This window comes from Paramisgurnus dabryanus, chromosome 23 (genome assembly GCF_030506205.2).
Source record: "Paramisgurnus dabryanus chromosome 23, PD_genome_1.1, whole genome shotgun sequence".
NCBI lineage: Eukaryota > Metazoa > Chordata > Actinopteri > Cypriniformes > Cobitidae > Paramisgurnus > Paramisgurnus dabryanus.
Window position 1 is genome coordinate 11663891 of NC_133359.1, and position 21808 is coordinate 11685698.

A 21808-nucleotide genomic window follows, 5' to 3' on the forward strand; every position below is an offset into this window, starting at 1 on the left:
AATGGTTATAGTATGTAAACAGACTTTGGTGAAAAGGAGGTTGTGTGTGTCTTTGTAATCTTGCTGTGTCTGTGTGGACCTGTGTTGTTAATCCTGCTGTGTGTGTGCGTATGTGTGTGTGTGCATGCATGTGTTTGCTTGTTTGTGAGTATCTTTAGTGTAATCCTATGTCTGCGAGCATTTGTGCACGTGAATGGCTGTGAATGTTAAACCATACATGGCTTGTGGTTTAGCATCATTTCATGCCGTATGGCTACACAAGCACACACACTCCACGTGTGGGCAGGGTTTTGACATCATCATCACCATGGAAAGGAGATACGGCCGGGCGGTGCTTGGAAACATTTGGCTTGATCTCTAACTTTCCAGAGGCGTGGCTGAGGGAAGGGGATTGATGGGTTCAGAATTAGGATGAAACATAGTCAAATCAGTATATTGTAGACGTTGTTTCAACCCAAACCAACTTTTAACATCTTATATCTAATCTTGGCAGATATGAATCATCATAAGGTAGGAATGTGACTCAATCCAGGTGTAAAACAGATGAGGTGTGGGTATTGACACAACAGATGGATACGTATGATGGATAATCAAAAGAAGTGGGTTTAATGATGGAGCCTGCAAGAGTCGCCCATGCTATAGTCGAGCGGATAGGAAGCACTATTTATAGCTAATCCTATTTAAGCGAGGTCATGCTCTCTGTTCCTGAGACAGAGCAGTGGAGTTAAACGCTAGTGTGCCAGTGGGTGAAGACCCCCAAATGAGCTTTTAGTTCATCTATAAATCAAAAACCAATACACACATGAATGTACCACAGAGGCTACCACAGCTAATGTTGATTTAGATTTAAACTTTTTGCCAAGGTCCTGTGACAAACATGCCACTTTGAGATAGATAGATAGATAGATAGATAGATAGATAGATAGATAGATAGATAGATAGATAGAGAGATAGAGAGATAGAGAGATAGATAGATAGATAGATAGATAGATAGATAGATAGATAGATAGATAGATAGATAGATAGATAGATAGATAGATAGATAGATAGATAGATAGATAGCACCTGTATCTTGGAAAATCGTTGGCCAATAGCAGCTGCTCTTAAATCCCGAGCTGCGCCTGTGACGCAAACATGCACAGACTCTAGCGCTGTGGGCGGGGCATCAGAGACTCCAGAGCTGTGGGCGGAGCTTGACAGAGCGAGTTGTGGATCTACGGCGCGCGGCGACTGATGCCAACTTGGAGTTGATGCTCACCAGTTCAGAGTGAGTACACATGCGATGTAATGCGCGATGATCATCGCTTATTATTCAATTGATTAAAACATTTCCTTTGATTTTACATTATAATCTCTGTCAAGCCATAATTGATTGCTATTCTTACTTTGAAATCTTTAATGAATTTGTTTACGTTTTTACACTTATTTAGCATTTGATTGTCAACATTTGTTCTTAATATATTCACTTATACATTATGCAACACAAATGGTGAATTTCAGAATAATTTTGGCAGTATCAGAGGTTTTTCATTAAAAAGATCTACGCGCAAACTAAACATAAAGATATAATTGTCACGAAGCTAAACTTCATGCTCGCGTAAAGCCCTCGCAACAGAGGGATCACCACAGTGATATCTGTGTCACCAGGAGGATTTTGCATTGATGCCACATTGACTTCATAACTGCTTTGTATCACATGTTTTGTGCTTCATAAGTGGGTTTGTGCTTGTTTAATCTTAGTTTATCTCATGTTTATACTTAAATGCGCGACAATAATATAAAATAAATGTAATATCATATTAAGCTTGGGGCTGGCGGCAAAAAGAAGCCATGCGGATATTTTTTGCTATGTCTGTGGGTTTATTAATGTTTTAATGACATACTGTAGCCTATGTGATATTGCTATAATTCATGCATTTATTTGTTATCACGTGCCATTTAATAAATCCTAGCTCTTTACTCGTTTATATAACAGAGGAAATAAGAGTTATTTCCTTGGTAGTAATATTGCTTAAATTGAAGAAAAAGTATATTGGCTGGATATTATGTGATATTTCTTGTTAAACAGCAAAATCCAACAGTTCTGGAACTCATTAGATAATAAATAGACAATCTTTATAGATGCCCCTAAAATGACAAGTTATTCCTGGCAAATGGTAATGCTCATGAACACATCTCACGTTGTTGCTCCATTTAGACAGAAAGATTTCACTTCGAGCATCATGACTATATGTGTGACTCACACTTTCAACTCACAGGATGAGCAAATCTAAAAATGCTCAGTTGTATTTAACTCATTGTTGGGTAAAATATGGACAAACAAACCCATCCGCTTGTTTAAATTATTCTAGAAAATATCCATATTTGATCCAAAATATAAACATTTTACAGCATAGCATTATAAGAAATTGTGTAATTTACCTTTACAAATTACATATTCAGAATATTTTGACAGAGTTAACGGGTTTGACACAGAAATAGGGAAATCATTGCTGTAGATTATTGTGTGTGTGTGTGTGTGTGTGTGTGTTTATATATATATATATATATATATATATATATATATATATATATATATATATATATATATATATATATATATATATATATATATATATATATATATATATATATATATATATATTATAAATTCTGTATTAATTATTGTCCAAAATATGACATATGATAATATATATGATAAATAAGATTATCAAAAAATGGTCCCAAGCTGTCAAAGGTGCAGTAAACCCTTTAAAAAGGTCCTAATATGTACAATTTAGGTTCAGACATGTACAGTAGAATCGCCCTAATGTGGGACATCTTTTAAATTTCAGACTTGTGCTTTGTATTTGATTAATGCTTCAACCTTATATATGACTGGAGATTTGAGAGGTCATGTATATATTAACTTTTGTGATGCCATAGTTTCACTGGCATTCATGCATTTTTGGGGGACATACAAACACTAAACCTTAGTTATCCCACTTTAGGGCAATTCACCCTACTGTGGTTCCAATATGTTCCTTTGAGGTACAAATATGCACTCTTTGGTACCAGTAAATACCTCTGAGGTACCAATAGGAGCTCTTTTGGTCTAAAGGGTATCACACACCCCAGTGACCGCTATAGAGGGGATTTTTTACTAGTGTTTGATAGATTTTAGATATGCATATTGGCATAAAACCTTTCACCCAACTTAACATTTCTTGTAAAAACAGGTGTATGTAGCTCTCGTTTTACACTACAACCTACTGGTGATTTGAGGAAAGATTATAATAATAGCTTTGGAGGAGCAATATATTATATAGATATTTGTCTGTGTACAGGAGTATATACTTTACCAGCATCTATTCCTTTACTTTAGCCATGGCGTTGTGCCTCACTACTGCCACAGATTGACTAATTAGATTAAGCGAGAAGCTTTCCTGAGATAATCATTCAGCAAGCCTTTTTCCTCTAATGGAGAACGTGCTCTACAAGACTCTTCACTGAAGGTCATATCTTTGGGATTTTTGGGGGGCCGTAACTTTGTAACAGAGGCTTTGTGTTGTTTGGGGTTATTATATGTGACAATGAGTGCTATTCTTTTTAACTAGCTCTTTTCAAAGCAACACCAGTGATCGTGTCGGAATAGACGTTGTTTTTATGTCTTGCTGATGCTGTTTTGTCTCTTGCTGTTGCAGGCATGGATATGTATGACAAATCTGTAAGTAATACATTTGACATTTTTCAAGCACATCTTTTTTAAACAATCATGTTGGGCTTTGGTGTAGTGGTGTGGTTGTTTTAGTCATGAGATTGGCAAGTCAAAGTTGGATTTTGTTATTTTCGTCAGTAATTAAAACTGAATATATTATAATGTGATATATATATGCAATGCCAGGTTCTAAACGCCAATCACATCCATAATAACCAGAACCTGTTATGGTGCTCATGACCTTTGAGAGGGATTTAGATGTCAAACAATAACTGTTCAGATGTAGCGCTACATAAGCCCTTGTACTGCTTTTAACAATCCCATAATTCATTGGAGATTTACCTAAGAATGAAATACATTAATTAATTTCTTTAACTTTTCATTTCTATAAAACAAGTAAACTTCAAAGTCACGTCTAAAGCCTTTGGCAGCTTTCTTTAAGGAACATGATGGTTTTATGTAACATGACTAATTTTAGATTTCCGTTCCTTAAGCAGTCCTGACCAATCTTTCCACCGCAGGACCATTATGAAAACTGACTGTCACTTTCCATACCTATCAACATCATATTTAAACAGTGACATACTTCCATACTGACATGACAGTAGTATAACTTGATCTGGCATTTGTGATGGTACAAAAATAATTCATTATTTCGGTTGGCAACAGGGATGAGGGCAGTCAGATGTTCGACTTCAAGTGCTGAATGTTTCACGCGTGTTGACATCGGAATGACAGACCGTGTAATGAACTTGATATTCGGATGCAAACTGGAGTTAATTCAATTGCTGTTTTGTGGTTTTCAGATTTTGGTGCCCACCTGGTAGCTTGAATCTTCAGTGACTGATAAAACCAGGATGAGAGAAGACACACGGAGACATCAAAACCAGATGGCTTTTCGAGTACACCTAGTTTGTTGGAATACTCGCTTTTTGCACCCCTGAGGAATAAAGCCTGTTTATGGGACAATCTGGATATTTTTCCTGAAGATTTTGCTTGTTTCTTTGCCATATTTCGGTGTTCTTTAGAAAGAAGAACATGGCCAGAAACTCATTTCGTGGGTCTAAGTACAGGGCGGAGGTCAATCATGATAGAGATTTTGGCTGCACCCTTAAAGAGCTACGCTCTCTTATGGAACTCAGAGGGACAGATGGATTACAGAGAATTCAGGAATGCTATGGAGATGTTCAGGGACTCTGCTCCAGGTTAAAATCATCAGCAACAGAGGGTAAATATTACTTTTGTTACCAATGTTTTACTGTATATTGTATCTAACTGTATTTTGGTTAGTTTAGAGAGCAAAAAATCAGTTTTAACCCTTTAGGGCAAGCCAGTTTACTCTAAAAGCTTGTAGTGCAAAATCTTTCAAATAGTTTTGTCACCGTATTAAAAATATATTTTAAATCAGCAATGCAACTGACAACAATTCTCAATCTCATCGTTTATAAATCATACATGTTGCCCAAATCACACTACAAACTGTTTGGCCATGGCACATCGAAATTCTGAAGTAAACAGATGATGTTTCTCAAAAAGGTGATTGGTTCTTTTTTTAAAAGGTGGGAATATTTATTCCATAAATGGTTCATCGACCCTTCCTTATGCTGTCTTTTAAAGCAGATTTAGTGAAGATGGATAAAGTCGTTGATGCGAAACTTAAAACCCCACAAAGGGCTGATCCTTGAATTCACCATTGTGCTCATGAGAAAGGCACTTGTTCTTGTTGTTCTTGTAGTGTACTGTAATTACTTCGGATAAACCATCGGCTAAATTAGTAATTAGTAGTTTCAGGGATCTTTTTTTAGATACTTGTGTAATCTGTTACCATGCATGTTTTTGGTCTAAATGGGAGCAAATATCTAATTACTTTATAATTTTGATTAAACAAATAAAGTTTATCCAGGTCTATGCCATATTTCCAATCAAAATATGAACTAATATGTTTATTTAAAAAAAATAAAAGTCTTTGAATAAGATATTTGTGACCTTATCTGTGAAATCCAGGCTGAAGTCATAATCTAATTTTAAGCTCAAGAGCATCATATTTTAATTTCAGTTATTGTTTTGATCTTTGACATGACATTACACAGTCAATATTAAAGTCAAAATGAAATTAAAAACAATTTACTTTAAGCTTACCAGTGAGCTTCATTATCTTTTTAAAATTCATGTGCCCTCATAATCTTTAACTCATTCGCCGCCAGCCTATTTTTGAAAAGTTGCCCGCCAGCATTTTTTGTGATTTTCACAAAAGTTTCCAAAAGAAACTTACAGGAAAATATTCTTCTAAAAATATATAAACATACAAATATATCGAATGACAGAACAGACCCTCTGCTTTTAAACAAACAATAAACTCTTGAATATGGGTATTTTTCTTCAGAAATAATTTTTTTTTAGCAAAAAAGCTGAAATAATTGCATTTTTGTAAAATAATTTTGTTATTGAGATTCAGAACGATTATCAAAACAAAAACGCAGTGTAAAATTTAAAAATAATATTTTGCTTCAGCTTTTTTATAAATTATGGAAATGCATCATCTATTACAGAAAACCCTAAAACCTCATCAGTAACACTTTTTTTTATACAAATGTTTTCTCTTAAATGACAAAATATCTTGTCATATAATTCCTGTGTAGTGTAGGATAATATCATAAAAATTCTAGACTTTTTAAGCACACGTGCTAAACTGATCATTTTGAATGCTTATATCTTCTGTATGCGAATGTTGATTCATACCAAAATGCTTTTTTGCATAGTTGTGTTTGACACCTGAAAAGATCTTGGGTAACATATGTAACTGTTGTTCCCTGAGAAGGGAATGAGATGCTGCGTCTCCCTTGCTATACTTCCTGCGTCCCTGTAATGCTGTCTTTAGCAATATTTCAGATAGCGATATACTTCCTGGCTCCCGCGTCATGCTGTCTTTGTCGTTAAGCCTCACCATTGGTTGAATTTGACATACACATTCAGATGCACTTACCCCTGGAGGCGCAGTGATGCAGCGCGAGTTCCCTTTAAAGAGAACTGTAACAATGTATCTTTAAAGGAAACACAATGTAACCTTGCTCTCACTTGAAATGTGTCCCCACATTTAGTCAATTTGAGGGTATTGGACCTGGAAAGTCCTTAAAAGATCCTTGAATTTGAAGTTGACTAAGGTGTGGGAAGCCTGATTAACCCTTAAACAGTTTTTTGTATGTCAAACAGCTCTTCAAGTTATTTAATTGCATATTATTGTCTCACTTTCCACCTTGAAATATCTGACATTTGTTACTGTGTTTGACTTATATTTGGGACAAGATTATCAAGGTCAACATCTGGATATTGGAGTTCCTCTTTTTTAACATTTAAACCATTCAAATCTTTTGTCCACAATCAGCTTATATCTCCCTTGATAATTCCACCAAAATATGCTTTTATCATTTTATAAATACAGTTTTATCTTATTCAAGTTAGATTTTCTCTAGCTGTACTGTATTGTTCGTTGTGTTTGATTTGCATCACCTTATCCTTCTGTGCGGAAAGATCTGGTTTTGTTATGTGCCATAACAGACAGTTGTAGTTGTGACAGGTGGGGCACATGTAATCCCGCTCACCTCAAACTGCGGCTCAGAGCTCCGCCTCACTTTAATCTCACTGGCACAGGGTTTACGTTCGCATTTGCCCTTGCCAGCAGTGGGCAAACCTTTGTCGAGGCAGAGTAGCATTTTGTAATCGAGCAAAAAAGAAAGACCAGGATTACACTGTGTTACTGTTCATGTTCTTTCGGAAGAAATTTGTTTTACCCCAAAAATTTTTAACCCCCATTTTAATTGAATTACGCAAATGTAAATATACCTAGTGGTTATTTAAAGCGATAGTTAACCCCAAAAATTGAAAATCATAATTTACTCACTCATGTTGTGTTCTACTTAACACAAAGGAAAATATTTGCAATGAAGCAGGAAACAAGCACCATTGACTTTCATATTAGAACAAATAATATGGAAGTCAATGGTGCTCAAAAACGGTTTTGCCAATGGTAGGGACAGTTTAATGACAATCGTTTTTGTAATGAAATCCATAGTAATATTTCTCCTGCTCTTTCTCATTTTCTAGGTCTAAGTGGTCATTCTGATGACATTGCGAGAAGAAAAGACGACTTTGGAAAGAATTTTATACCTCCTAAAAAGCCAAAGACTTTCCTTCAGTTAGTATGGGAAGCATTGCAGGATGTAACTCTAATTATTTTGGAAGTTGCAGCCATAATATCTTTAGGCCTTTCCTTCTATAAACCTCCTGAAACAGAGAGAGAACGTGAGTATTTCGGGAGGGGGTTGTTATGAATAATATGCCTTGATGTCTTTTGCTCAGTGGTTCTGTTGAATAACCATGAACTGGAACACGTAGAAACTGTGGCATGACCCCAGGGTCGTGTTCAACTCACATAATGTATTCAAGCTTGTGATTTTACCTTAGTGTACATTTAAAGTTGCATTGTGTAACTTTTAAAAGGATCTATTGACAGAAATGCAATATAATATTTATATTATCAGTGGTGTATAAAGACCTTACAAAAGTAACTGGATTGTTTGTATTACTTTAGAATGAGCCGTTTTATCTACATACACTGGGGGTCACCTTACATGGATGTTGGCATCATGTTTCTACGGTAGCCCTAAACGGACAAACTGCTCTATAGAGTGTGCTTTGTCACTATGTTGTCTCAGACGATGATGTGTTTGTTCTGTGGTGGCTACCGTAGCTTCTCTATGCGTTTCGAAAGGGAGGGGTGAGCAGTAAACTGAGCCGTTGGTTGCAATTCACAGTCTCATTGCTAGATGCCGCTAAAAATATACATGGTGGACCTTTAACAGTTCAAATGTAAAAACCTTTTAATATCCCAAATAATTATATTAGTGCCAAACAGAAGTAATGCATTCAGGTTTATTTCCCCTGAATGTTTGAGTATCTGGCAACCATCCCAGCTAGCTGAATTGGCTCAACCTAAATCAAGCTTAAGTTTAGGGTGGGACTGTCTATTTGTTTGACCAATGGCAGACAGAGGATGTATTTAATGGAAATCTGTTTAAAAACAGCCATTATTTTTGCAAAACCAATAATTGTTTTACAACTGTGTTATTGGTGCAGACTGTGGTAGGGCAGCTGGAGGACTTGAAGATGAAGGAGAAGCAGAAGCGGGCTGGATCGAGGGTGCCGCCATCCTGTTGTCCGTCGTCTGCGTGGTACTCGTGACAGCGTTTAATGACTGGAGCAAAGAGAAGCAGTTTCGCGGGCTACAGAGCCGCATTGAACAGGAGCAGAGGTTCACCGTGGTTCGAGCCGGGCAGGTCGTTCAGATTCCGGTAGCTGAGATTGTTGTTGGAGACATCGCCCAAGTTAAATATGGTAACATAATACTTTTGAGAGTTTTTAAAAATGCACAGGTCTTATTGTAAATGATTTATCTTTGCACTTATAATTTTTGTTTAAAAAAAGCATTGTCTTTAATTTGTCTTTTGTTGCTGTTTGTTTAAAACCAATGTGTCTCAGACAAAACCATCTTTACTCCGCAGGTGACCTCCTTCCTGCAGACGGTGTGTTAATCCAAGGCAATGATCTAAAGATTGACGAGAGTTCGCTTACCGGAGAATCTGACCATGTCAAAAAAACTCTGGAGAAAGACCCTATGCTTCTTTCAGGTTGAGTCTCTACTTTACTAAATTAAATGTGATGTCTAAATACTGGTAACATTGAAGATTTTGTGATTTTCTCTTAAGAGTAATATATAATATTTTTGAGGCTATTATCTAGCTGTCTCTGGTGCGCTGTACCCTTTTAATAGGTACACTTTTGCACCTTCAGAGTGCATATTACAATTTCAGATAAAAAGGTACAAAAGTTGTACATTTTTGTCACTCGTATGGTACCCATTAAAAAGATCTTTATATGTACCATTTAGGTAAAGATATGTACCGTTGAGGTATCAACATGTCATGTACCTTTTAGGTATGGTACAAAAGTGTACTTTTTAAAAAAAGGCAACGCCCTAGTGACACCTTTTGTACCTTCATGTACCTTTTCTCTGAGAGTATAGTACCTCAGAGGTAGATATTGGTACCAAAGAGTGCATAATAAGTACCTCAAAGGTACACATTGGCACTTAATGTATACATGGGTGATTCTCACGAAAACTTGGTTTTAAAAATGTCAAGCATGAAAATGTAAAAATTGCTTGAATTTACTTTTTTTCCCACCAGACATTGAAAAACAAAGTCTGGAGTAAATAGGAACATTAATTTAAACACTTTTACTTATCATTTAACACTTTTTGTAACATAATTTAAAAAAATAGTCCTAAAAAATCTCATTACCGCAACAGTCAGAAAACATCAACACCATATTTTCAAAATGACATGACAAACCTGAAAGAACATAATTTGGAGATTCTGCACATGCATTTAAAATCAAAGTATTATGCTTCTATTAATTAAATTAACATTTAATAAGCATTTGTTGCGGTAATGATAATCAAAATGTCGTGTAAGCATTCTGACAAGACAATATTTCAAATTAACTGTAAAAAAATGATCTTACCTGGTAGCCATCTTGAAGTAACTGGTCCATGTGCTTGGTCACTCAAAATCAAACTTTATTAAAATTCTGTATGTGTGCTTAAACTGTTCTCAAAAAGTGTTGCGGAGGATGAGAACATCAGGCATGGACACATCATTTTCCTAATTTTTCTTCATTATTATTATACATGAATATTCAGTAAATATTTTTTCTGTCATCTGAAGTAGTCTAGCAAAACTAAATATTTTTGTGTTAATTTGATTAAATTACAACATAACACATGTTCAAACACAGCCGGACACATTGCGTTAATGAGAATTTCAGCAGAAAATGAGATAAAATTGACAAATTATAAATTCTTATGTTGAAATCACACATTGTGCAAGGTAGAACACAGTATTGTGTTAATTCTGATGCTTTTTAATATTACTATATTACACATTTTATAGCTAAAATCATTAGTGCCGTGGTGTTTCAATGGTTTCGTGAGAATCACCCACATATCTGTACCTAAATGGTTTTAAAATCTAGAATGAATAGGAAAAGTTTAAGGAGTGCAGGTGATTTTTGACTTACATAGTTGTTGACCTTAGGCACACATGTAATGGAGGGCTCTGGCAAGATGCTGGTGACTGCAGTGGGCATCAACTCTCAGACTGGCATCATCTTCACTCTGCTTGGAGGAGGGGGAGATGAGGACAGTGAGAATAAAAAAGAGGAGAAAGAGAGGAAAAAGAGGGAGAAAGAAGAGAAGAAGAAAGAACAGGAGAGGAAAAAGAAGGAAAAGAAAGAGAAAAAGAAAAGTATGCATTTACACAAAATGTCTTTAGTATCTCTCTTCCAACCCAATGTCCAGTTATTTGGCCATCTATGTAAAAAATTAATGTATATTTGCAGGGATCAAAGTTGATGTGTGTTTTTGTCATAAAGGCACTTAAAGGGATAGTTCGGCCAAAAATGATATTAAACCCATGATTTACTCACGCCGAAGCCGTCCGAGATGCATGTGTCCATCATTTTTCAGATAAACACATTTTCAGATATTTTAGTTTTAAAATGTCTCATATCTTCCAACTGCTAAACAGTAAAGTTACGGGTTCCATGTCCTTCAAGTCGTAAAATGTGCATATATCCTTTCCCAAAGAATTCCAAACGGCTCCAGGATGATAAAAAAGGCCTTCTGAGGGTAATCCGTGCCGTTTTGTTGTAGAAATATCCACATTTAAAACTTTATAAACGAAAATAACTAGCTTCCAGTAACACCGCCATCTTAGTAGCGTACGCATTCAAGATGAGAGTGTACGCCGTTTATGGATGGTACTGTGCGTACACTACGCTGATACTCTCTGAATACAGAGGAGTCTAAGATGGCAGCGTTACTGGAAGCTAGTTATTTTCGTTTATAAAGTTTTAAAAGTGGATATTTCTACAACAAAACGGCACAGATTACCCTCAGAAGGCCTTTGTTTATCATCGTGGAGCCGTTTAGATTTATTTTGTAAAGGATGGATGCACATTTTTTGAACTTGAAGGATGTGGACCCTGTAACTTTACATTTGATTAACTGAAAGATGTAAAATATTTTCTAAAATATATGAAATATGTAAAAAGGTCAGATTTGTTTTTTTGGTGAACTATCCCTTTAAACATAATACTTCAGATATCAAGTTTTCAGTATGCAAATTGAACTGGGATACTATAAAAGCAGATTCAGTGAGAAATCCTGTCTCTTGCAAAATTCATAAATATCTGATAGGTCTACCTGTGTGTTCAACAGACAAAAAGCATGAGGAAACAGAAAGAAAGAAAGGTGAGTGTCATCCAAGTCCATTGTTTTTTTTTTAGACGCTGGGTTCATATGTATTTTGGGTTTTTCTGTCTTGAGTGTAAATTGCAAGAGTGTCTTCTGAACATATGGGGCTAAAAGCCAAAGACAGGTGCTCTTCACTGTTTTCATGGTGATTAGCGAGATTAAGAAGATTAAGGCCTTTGACTGGGCAGCTCTGCTTTTCCCTCTTGTCCATACAAAGATACACACAGGTATATAAAAATTCACAATAAACAATCTCAGTTTCTATTTCAGAAAATTCCATTTGTAGTGCATATATTTTCAAATACCGATAAGCAATAGCTGTATTTTTACCATCTAGGTAAACTATAGACCCGATATGGCTATCCAGTCAAGACACCCATGTGGGTCCTTATTGGGTCACCTAAATGGGCCCCATATAAGATTCCTGTTTTGAGCCCATGTCCACTCTGTACTGTACCCTGTAGTCCATGTGCAACCAATGTGGGCCCCACATTAACATGTTTGCTGGCTAAAATAAACTTGAAAGTTATTTTTCCCATAATAAATTGTGACGTATGATATTCCATTGTGAAGTAAAGTCAGCAGTGATAACGGTGTTTGATTTAATTTATTTATTTTATTATTGCACTAGGTTAGAATCTATTCAATTTCCACTGACATACCAAATTTTGCCTTGTTTGGACTGCTATTAGACATCTTTTAAATGTAAAATTGCTTACAGAGATGGTTAGTGTAAATATTAGTGTTAAAGTTGTTCTTTGAGCGTACTAAAATCACATTGATATAAACATTCAGATAAGGATGGAGGCAGGGTGGAGATGGACCCCCTTCACAGCGACGATGAAAGTGAAGATGAATTGAAAAAAAACAAGATACCAAAGAAAGAGAAATCAGTACTTCAAGGAAAGCTTACCAAACTAGCCGTACAAATTGGAAAAGCAGGTGATTTTATTTTTTATTTGTATTCAAATGTATCTAATTTGCATAATATTAAACATGAATTCACAAGTGAAAGACATTTAAGGTTAATTGTTTTTTTGCCAGGTCTCTTTATGTCAGCCATCACGGTCATCATTCTTATAGTTCTCTTTCTGGTGGACACCTTTTGGATCCAAGGGCTTCCCTGGATCAAAGACTGTACTCCCATTTACATCCAGTTTTTCGTCAAGTTCTTCATTATTGGTGTCACTGTGCTGGTCGTTGCCGTGCCCGAGGGTCTCCCACTTGCTGTTACCATCTCATTGGCTTATTCTGTAAAAGTAAGTGGTCTGTTAATAAATTAAAAATGGGGGGCCAGATGTTTAGAAGCTCACTCATGTAGTAAACTAACTTTATATATACAGTCTCAGAAGACAATTGCTCACTTTCATTTATGTGTAATTTTTAGTACCTGAACTTCTGAAAAGCAGTAATATCTTTGTTAACTTGTTATTCTATGTAGAAAATGATGAAGGACAACAACCTGGTGAGACATTTGGACGCTTGTGAGACAATGGGCAATGCCACTGCGATTTGCTCTGATAAAACAGGCACTTTAACCATGAACAGAATGAAAGTGGTTCAGGTGTATATCGCAGACAGACACTACAAGAAGATTCCAGAACCTGATCTGATTCCAGGCAGAGTCATGAACCTGCTCATCACAGGCATCGGTGTTAACTGTGCATACACTTCCAAAATCATGGTAAGAAATCATGTATTTGTGTGAATGTAGGGATAACTTCACACAATTTAACCTCTTTTTAAGCCCAGGGTAATGAAGTATTTAAGTTGCATAATGTATACAATGTTAAAATGACTCTGTGCTAAAAAAAAATTAACAATACTGTATATTCCATTTAAATAATTTAAAGCCCATATTTGTATTTGAGCCCGAGATACACTGCATGATTTTTTGCTGTCCCAGACGAACAATTTCCACCGTGATTTATGTGATTGTGGCTTTTAAAGGGACACTCCACTTTTTTTGAAAATAGGCTCATTTTTAGCTCCCCTAGAGTTAAACATTTGATTTTTACTGTTTTGGAATCCATTCAGCTGATCTCCGGGTCTGGTGGTACCACATTTAGCATAGCTTAGCATAATCCATTGAATCTGATTAGACCATTAGCATCACGCTAAAAATAACCAATGAGTTTCGATATTTTTCCTATTTAAAACTTGACTCTTCTTTAGTTACATTGTGTACTAAGACCGACGGAAAATTAAAAGTTGTGATTTTCTAGGCTGATATGGCCAAGAACTATACTCTCATTCTGGCGTAATAATCAAGGACTTTGCTGCCGTAACATGGCTGCAGCAGGCGTAGTGATATTACGCAGCAGCCGAAAACAGTCCCCTTGGGTACTTTCAATAGCAGGGGACTATTTTCAGGCGCTGCGTAATATCACTACGCCTGCTGCAGCCATGTTACGGCAGCACAGTCCTTGATTAAACTCTACATGTCGCACAGTGTGATGAAGTAATGATCTTATAGGATGGCAAAATCCTGCAGTGTATCCCAGGCTTTAAGGCTTAGCTTTTACTTTGTGACATTTATTATTTAAGGTTTTACTAAACGAATCCTTTTCGTTTGTCTAGCCTCCTGAGAAAGACGGCGGTCTGGCCCGTCAAGTCGGGAACAAAACCGAATGTGCCTTGCTGGGTTTTTCCCTTGACTTAAGAAAAGATTACCAAACTATTCGCAATGAGTATCCTGAGGAAAAACTGTACAAAGTGTACACCTTCAACTCGGTCAGGAAATCTATGAGCACAGTCTTGAAAAACTCTGACGGAAGTTATCGTATGTTCAGCAAAGGAGCTTCAGAAATCCTTCTGAAAAAGTAAGCACACATTGTAACCCAAATGAGAATGTATCTCAGTTTGTGTTTCGTGTTGATAAATGACAAGTTTAGATGAGATTGCACTTTTTTAAAATAGCAAATAGGTTTTAGTTACATCACGGCTACATAGAAGGATTTGATTGGACAAAAATCTGCAGTGCAGGATGAGTCATCAAAATATTTCTGTAGTTCTGTAATTTGTCATCATTTTGTTGAACCACATAAACCATACATTTTGATTTTATTTGTTGTTTAAAGGGACACTCTACTTTTTTCCAATATTTTCATTTTCCAGCTCCCCTAGAGTTAAACATTTGATTTTTACAGTTTTGGAATCCATTCAGCTGATATCCGGGTCTGACGCCAGCACTTTTAGCATAGCTTAGCACAATCAATTGAATCTGATTAGACCATTGGCATCGCGCTAAAAAATAACCAATGAGTTTCGATATTTTTCCTATTTAAAACTTGACTCTTCTGTAGTTACATCGTGTACTAAGACAGACGAAAAACTAAAAGTTTTGATTTTCTAGGCAGATATGGCTAGGAACTATACTCTCATTCTGGTGTAATAATCAAGGACTTTGCTGTCGTAACATGGCTGCAGCAGGCACAATGATATTACACAGCACCCGAAAAGAGTCCTCCTGGTAACTTTCAATAGCAGGGAACTATTTTCGGGCATTGCGTAATATCATCGCAACTTTAAATTTTCCATCTTACATGATGGAAAATTTATCTAATCTATATTTTCTCAGGTGTTGTCAAATCTTGTCAACCAATGGTGAAGCCAAAGCCTTCAAGCCCAGGGATCGAGAGGACATTGTAAAAAACGTGATCGAGCCCATGGCTTCAGAGGGCTTGAGGACCATCTGCTTGGCTTACAGGGACTTTCCTCTCTCAGATGGGGAACCTGACTGGGACAATGAGACAGATATCTTGACCGGACTCACTTGCATTTGTGTAGTGGGCATTGAGGATCCTGTTCGACCAGAGGTATACTGCTCACTCGAACATAAACACTCTTTGTTCACTATGATGATAACTAGCATCTGCCTCGAATTCCAACCACTAAAAACGATTGTTGCCCCAGTTTCAAATAGCGCCATGCTTTTCCATCCATGGTGATGAATTTACGTCACCGTATGTTTGTTGACACCTAACCCCTGCGTTATATAATCATCACAGGTCCCAGATGCTATTAAGAAGTGCCAGCGAGCAGGCATCACGGTGCGCATGGTCACCGGGGACAATATCAACACAGCCCGAGCCATTGCAACCAAATGTGGCATACTCCATCCCAGTGACGACTTCCTGTGTATTGAGGGCAAAGAGTTCAACAGGCGGATACGCAATGAACTGGGAGAGGTGAGATGGTAACACAAAGCTTGTTTAGTGTTTTTTTTTTTTTAGGGTCAGCAAATAAAACCTTAACTTTCTTTTCAGATCGAGCAAGAACGCATAGACAAAATCTGGCCAAAGTTACGAGTGCTTGCAAGATCTTCCCCGACCGATAAGCACACACTGGTGAAAGGTAATGAGGGTGGAGTTTATGACAACACTCCCCAAATCATTACATTGCAGTCTACATATCAGTATGTGTGTGTGTTCCCTAAAATCAAACCCATGACCTTTGTGTTGCTAACGCAATTCTCTACCAAGTGAGCTATTTATAACATAAACATTTGTTGTGAAGGTATAATCGACAGCACCATTGTTGAACAAAGACAAGTAGTCGCCGTCACAGGAGACGGAACCAACGATGGCCCTGCTTTGAAAAAAGCAGATGTCGGATTTGCAATGGTATGACTTTCAGATTATTGACACTTTTTTTAAAGACATTACTAGCCACTGTAGTTCAGTGTTGTTATGACACATCAAATATAGTAGATAGTTTGTGAAACGTTGTTAATGACATTTGACAGTGATTAGTTTTGTCTCTTCAGGGTATTGCTGGTACAGATGTGGCCAAAGAAGCATCAGACATTATCTTGACAGATGATAACTTCACCAGCATTGTGAAAGCTGTGATGTGGGGGAGAAATGTCTACGATAGTATCTCTAAGTTTCTTCAGTTTCAGCTAACGGTCAACGTTGTGGCTGTCATCGTGGCATTTACTGGAGCTTGTATCACACAGGTCACAAGTTTATAACCTTCTCCCATTTCTATCTTAGAGGCATAGTTTACCCAAAAATTGTTCATCATTTACTCATGCTGATGTTGTTACGAACCTGTATAAGGGTCAATGACGTGACGGTTATTATTTTGTGTCCGTATGGTTCAATTAATAGTAAAAGGGTTAACATTTCTAAATAAATTTGCAGATTACTTGCAAACATTACCTTTTTTTGAGAAATTTCTGTTTTTTTTTTCATTTTGAAAGAATATTTGGGAGATAATTGCAAAAATGTCAATGTGGTGTAACCGGTCGGTGTAACATTTTTAAAAAATGAAAAATATAAATATATTCATAAAAAATTTGGAATAAAATATTATCATGTAGTTTAGTGTAATATGATGTTTAACATACATTTTTAAATCGTTTGTCAATGATTATTTAGAAAACAGAGCTGTTTTCAGTATATGTCAGGACAAATTTTACAAAAACATATTAAAATTTACACTCAGAAATAATTAATACAATTATATTTTAAACTTATTTTTTTGATGATTACGCTTACATGCCATCTAGGTGGATAAAATATTTAATATTTATCATTCTTTGGCGCAATTGGCGGTTACACCATTTGACATTTTTAGGTCCATTCAGTCTTAACTTTCATAAAAATGTTGCAAATGTAATTTTTTATTACATGAAATTAACATAAAAACACTGTGCATTGAAATAAACCTGATACATGCTTTTAAAACAAGTTTTTTAAAAAGATTTTTGAATTCCGTTTTTGTCATTAACCCATAAATGTTTTTGTTCTGATGAACACAAAGGAAGATATTTTTAGTTATGTTTGTAACCAAACTGATCAGAAGCACCATTCACTTCCATAGTATTCTTTCTTCCTACTATGGAAGTTAATGGTGCTTCTAATTGGTTTGGTAACAAACATAACTTAGTTAAAATATCTTCCTTTAATTATAATTTTCATTGTTGGGTGGACTATCTTTTTAATTTGATGCATCTTTCTTGCATCTGTATGCAAACACTTAGTTTCATTTACATTCATGCATTTGGTAGACGCTTCTATCCTAAGCAACTGACAGTGTATTTAAGCTACATTTATATCAGTATGTGAATCGAACCCATGACCTTAGCGCTGCTAATGCAATGTTTTACCAACTGAGCTACAGGAACGCTTTACCCACCCTTTAACTTCCCATCATGCCTTTTCTTGCCTTCCATTTTAACATTGTTATTTCCAAACTTCACATAGGACTCCCCACTCAAAGCTGTGCAGATGCTGTGGGTGAATTTAATCATGGACACGTTTGCGTCGCTGGCATTAGCGACGGAGCCTCCCACCGAAGCTTTGCTCTTACGGAAACCTTACGGTCGCAACAAGCCCCTCATTTCCCGAACCATGATGAAGAACATCCTTGGAAATGCCGTTTATCAGCTCACCATCATCTTCACCCTGCTGTTTGCTGGTGAGCATCCTATACTAAGAGCATTCGAGCAGAGTGAGCTACGCAGAAAGCAGCTACAATAGTCACAAAATGTAATCTATTGTAGTTGTACACCTTTGTTCCTAAAGAGTTCATATTAGTACCTCAAAGGTACATATTGGGACCAAATATTGGTGCACCTGTGAGTGACAGCTTGGAACCATTTTTTGACTTCTTTTCTGACAATGTAATGTATTCACACAGGTGAGCAGATATTTGACGTTGACAGTGGTAGGAACACACCTCTGCACGCTGCTCCTTCGGAGCACTACACCATCCTCTTTAACACCTTTGTGATGATGCAGCTCTTCAACGAGATTAACGCTCGGAAGATTCACGGAGAGAGGAACGTTTTCGAGGGGATCTTCAATAACTTGATCTTCTGCACGATTGTGTTCGGGACATTTGTTATCCAGGTATTTCACATTTGATTCGTTCATGACGTGAAGCCCATCATTCAGCAATCATTCTGATTTTCAACACGGTGATCTTTTTATAGATCATAATTGTGCAGTTTGGAGGAAAGCCTTTTAGCTGCGTAGGTCTCAGTGTTGAACAGTGGCTCTGGTGTGTCTTCCTTGGCTTTGGTTGTCTTCTGTGGGGTCAGGTAGGCCTTTTTTAAACATCATTTTTGGTGGAGGATAAACATTACAGACCATATTCCTAATGAAAAATCCTCTGATCCACAGTTGGTTACTACTATTCCCACAAGCAGACTGAAGTTCCTGGTGACAGCAGGTCATGGAACACAGAAGGAAGAGATCCCTGAGGAAGAACTGGAGGAGATGGAAGACCTGGATGAAATTGATCATGCTGAGATGGAGCTCAGAAGAGGACAAGTTTTGTGGTGCAGGGGTCTCAACAGAATTCAGACACAGGTACTGTGTAAACATCTGAATATATGTGAAACATCTCTAAGTGTCCAACCTTGTTATTTTGATTATTATATATGATTTCCTCATTTTTTTCCTCAGATACGTGTGGTTAATGCTTTTCGAGATACCATGTCACCCTACGAAGGCCTGGAGACGCCAGAGTCTCGCAGCTCCATCCACAACTTCATGAGCTACCCGGAATTCCATATTGAGGATTCTGTAATAGCCATCCCACTCATCGATGACACGGACCCTGAGGATGATGCACCTACTAAACGCAACAACGATCCTCCCGTCCTTCATCTGGTTTCATCCTCAGCTAATCAGAACAATAATGCCACTAATAGCCAGGCCTACCATCACCATAAAGATCTAGCAAAGACCATCTACCCACAGGCTCCTGGAAGTCCACTTCACAGCCTAGAGACTTCACTTTAATCCTTTACCAAACACAGGAAGACCACGTCAACAACCACATGTAAGGGAGCATTATGGACATAGGTTTTGGTCCTGTGTTAGCCTGGAGAACTGGCAATGGTAGCAAAACTTGACACGTGTTGGTTTTGTTTGTTTTAATTTATTTTCTGAAAGTTGAGAAATTGACAGTGTTATATCTTAAAAAACACCACATTTATTTTATTTATTACTTCCCCTAGATCTTTTTCAATTAAATACTTTCATATGAGGTTTACTTGCTGTTGTTATAGCTCTATTTGTTTGCAGTTAAGGAAATGTCTTATTTTGGGATTAAGATGTAATTGCTGCATTATAAAAATACAAACACTTTTTTGAAAGTGCACTATTTGCCTATAAAAATGTATGATTTTCTTTTTAAAGAAAGATAGAAATCGTTAGAAGGTCTTAATTATTGTAAATTTGAGATATTATGGCATATCTGTTACTTTTGGATGCAGTCCTCTTATACAGTATAAATAATACATTTCACAAAAATTACAAAATCACACATGAATTAATGTTATGAAATATTAATACAAATTCATTAGATTTACAGTAGTGCATTTTGGATATATAAGGACATACTGTATTAGTTCAAGGTAGCTACAATGAAATTTACAGTAAGCTTTAGCTTTCTAGGTTTTTTAGTGTATTTATCAATTTTGGTCCACCATATCCCTAAAACAACAGACAACAGCACAGAATGCCGCACAAGATGCAACTGTATGAAATAGTGTGTTGAAAATGTGTGTTTTGTTTTGGAGATACAGTTAAAGGGGACATTTCACAAGACTTTTTTAAGATGTCAAATAAGTCTTTGGTATGCCCAGAGTGTGTATGGGAAGTTTTAGCTCAAAGTACTTTTTAGATAACTCATTATAGCAAGTGTAAAATTGCCACTTTGTAGGTTTGTTTTGGGGTGTGTCCTTTAAAATGCAAATGAGTTGATCTATGTACTTAATGACAGTGCCGTGGTTGGATAGTGCAGATTATGGGGCAGTATTATCCCCATCTGACATCACAGGAGAGCCAAATTTCAATGACCTATTTTTTCATATTCTTGCAGATAATGGTTTACCAAAACAAAGTTACTGGGTTGATCTTTTTCACATTTTCTAGGTTGATAGAAGCACTGGGGACCCAATTATAGCACATAGAAAAAGTCTGTTTTTGTGACATGTCCCCTTTAAATTATTTCAACTGAATTAAAGAGAGGACATGGCCTCTTTTTGGATGTATACACAGTAAACAATATAGAGTAAGGTTAGCAAAAGAGCTGAATATGAAAGAGTTGATGTGAATTTGTTGGTCAATTTTGTTTGTTTCTCTGTAGTTTCATTCCTCTTTTGGGAATGAATATTTTTCCATTTGTTTATGGAATATGATTTTTTTATTGGAATTAATGTCTGTTCCTCTAAGAATATGTAAATAGTTATTGTGATTCAATTTACATTGTAAAGTCTTCAAGTTGTGTATATGGTTTTTGTCAATAAATATTAATATTTAGCTCAACTTAATGATTGGTTTTACTATGAGTCAGACCTTGATGGGCTGTAATATCAACAGTTAAAGTAAAATGTACATGCAAATAATCATAGATGTCCTAACATGAACTTATTATAAAGTCCTTCTTTTGGATATTACTAAATACTAAATTGCACCTGACAAATAGGCCAGCATGTATAACTTTCCGCCTGAGATAAAGCAGGCCTGTTCGACATCATGCGTGGTTACGCAGATTGATAACCGTATGACATCACAGTACCGCGAGAGTTTCAAATTCTGCTGTGTTTCTCGCGCTACTTCGATGTCATAAGTCGATGCGTTTGCGCAGCGCCGTTTGAAGTTGCACACGCCTAGTAATATAACTTTAAAACTTGTTATCCAAGTTTCAAATATTATATATTATACACTTAATCCCGCCCAAATGTATTATTTCTCTTTTAAACTGCAACTGAATTTAGA

The 21808-nt window shown here is 36.5% G+C and overlaps 1 protein-coding gene across 1 annotated transcript; it reads left to right on the forward strand.

Moving 5' to 3' along the window:
- Positions 1-3592: 3592 nt before the first annotated feature.
- Positions 3593-21310, forward strand: atp2b1b (ATPase plasma membrane Ca2+ transporting 1b). The gene is made up of 21 exons (XM_065291870.2): positions 3593-3706; positions 4504-4925; positions 7799-7996; positions 8831-9088; positions 9256-9381; positions 10849-11058; positions 12033-12065; positions 12864-13010; positions 13113-13327; positions 13510-13752; positions 14649-14890; positions 15649-15886; positions 16079-16258; positions 16337-16424; positions 16587-16693; positions 16837-17028; positions 18281-18494; positions 18717-18928; positions 19012-19119; positions 19202-19390; positions 19487-21310. The coding sequence occupies exons 2-21, from the start codon at positions 4736-4738 to the stop codon at positions 19823-19825; spliced, it is 3729 nt and encodes a 1242-aa protein (XP_065147942.1). The 5' UTR covers positions 3593-3706; positions 4504-4735; the 3' UTR covers positions 19826-21310.
- The last annotated feature ends 498 nt before the right edge of the window (positions 21311-21808 follow it).

Excerpts from the sequence above, each read along its gene's own strand:
- atp2b1b (XM_065291870.2), top strand. The coding sequence starts at position 4,736 with ATGGCCAGAAACTCATTTCGTGGGTCTAAGTACAGGGCGGAGGTCAAT. Across the intron at positions 7,997-8,830 it reads TCCTGAAACAGAGAGAGAAC|ACTGTGGTAGGGCAGCTGGA; the intron begins GTGAGTATTTCG and ends TTATTGGTGCAG. Across the intron at positions 16,259-16,336 it reads TACGCAATGAACTGGGAGAG|ATCGAGCAAGAACGCATAGA; the intron begins GTGAGATGGTAA and ends CTTTCTTTTCAG.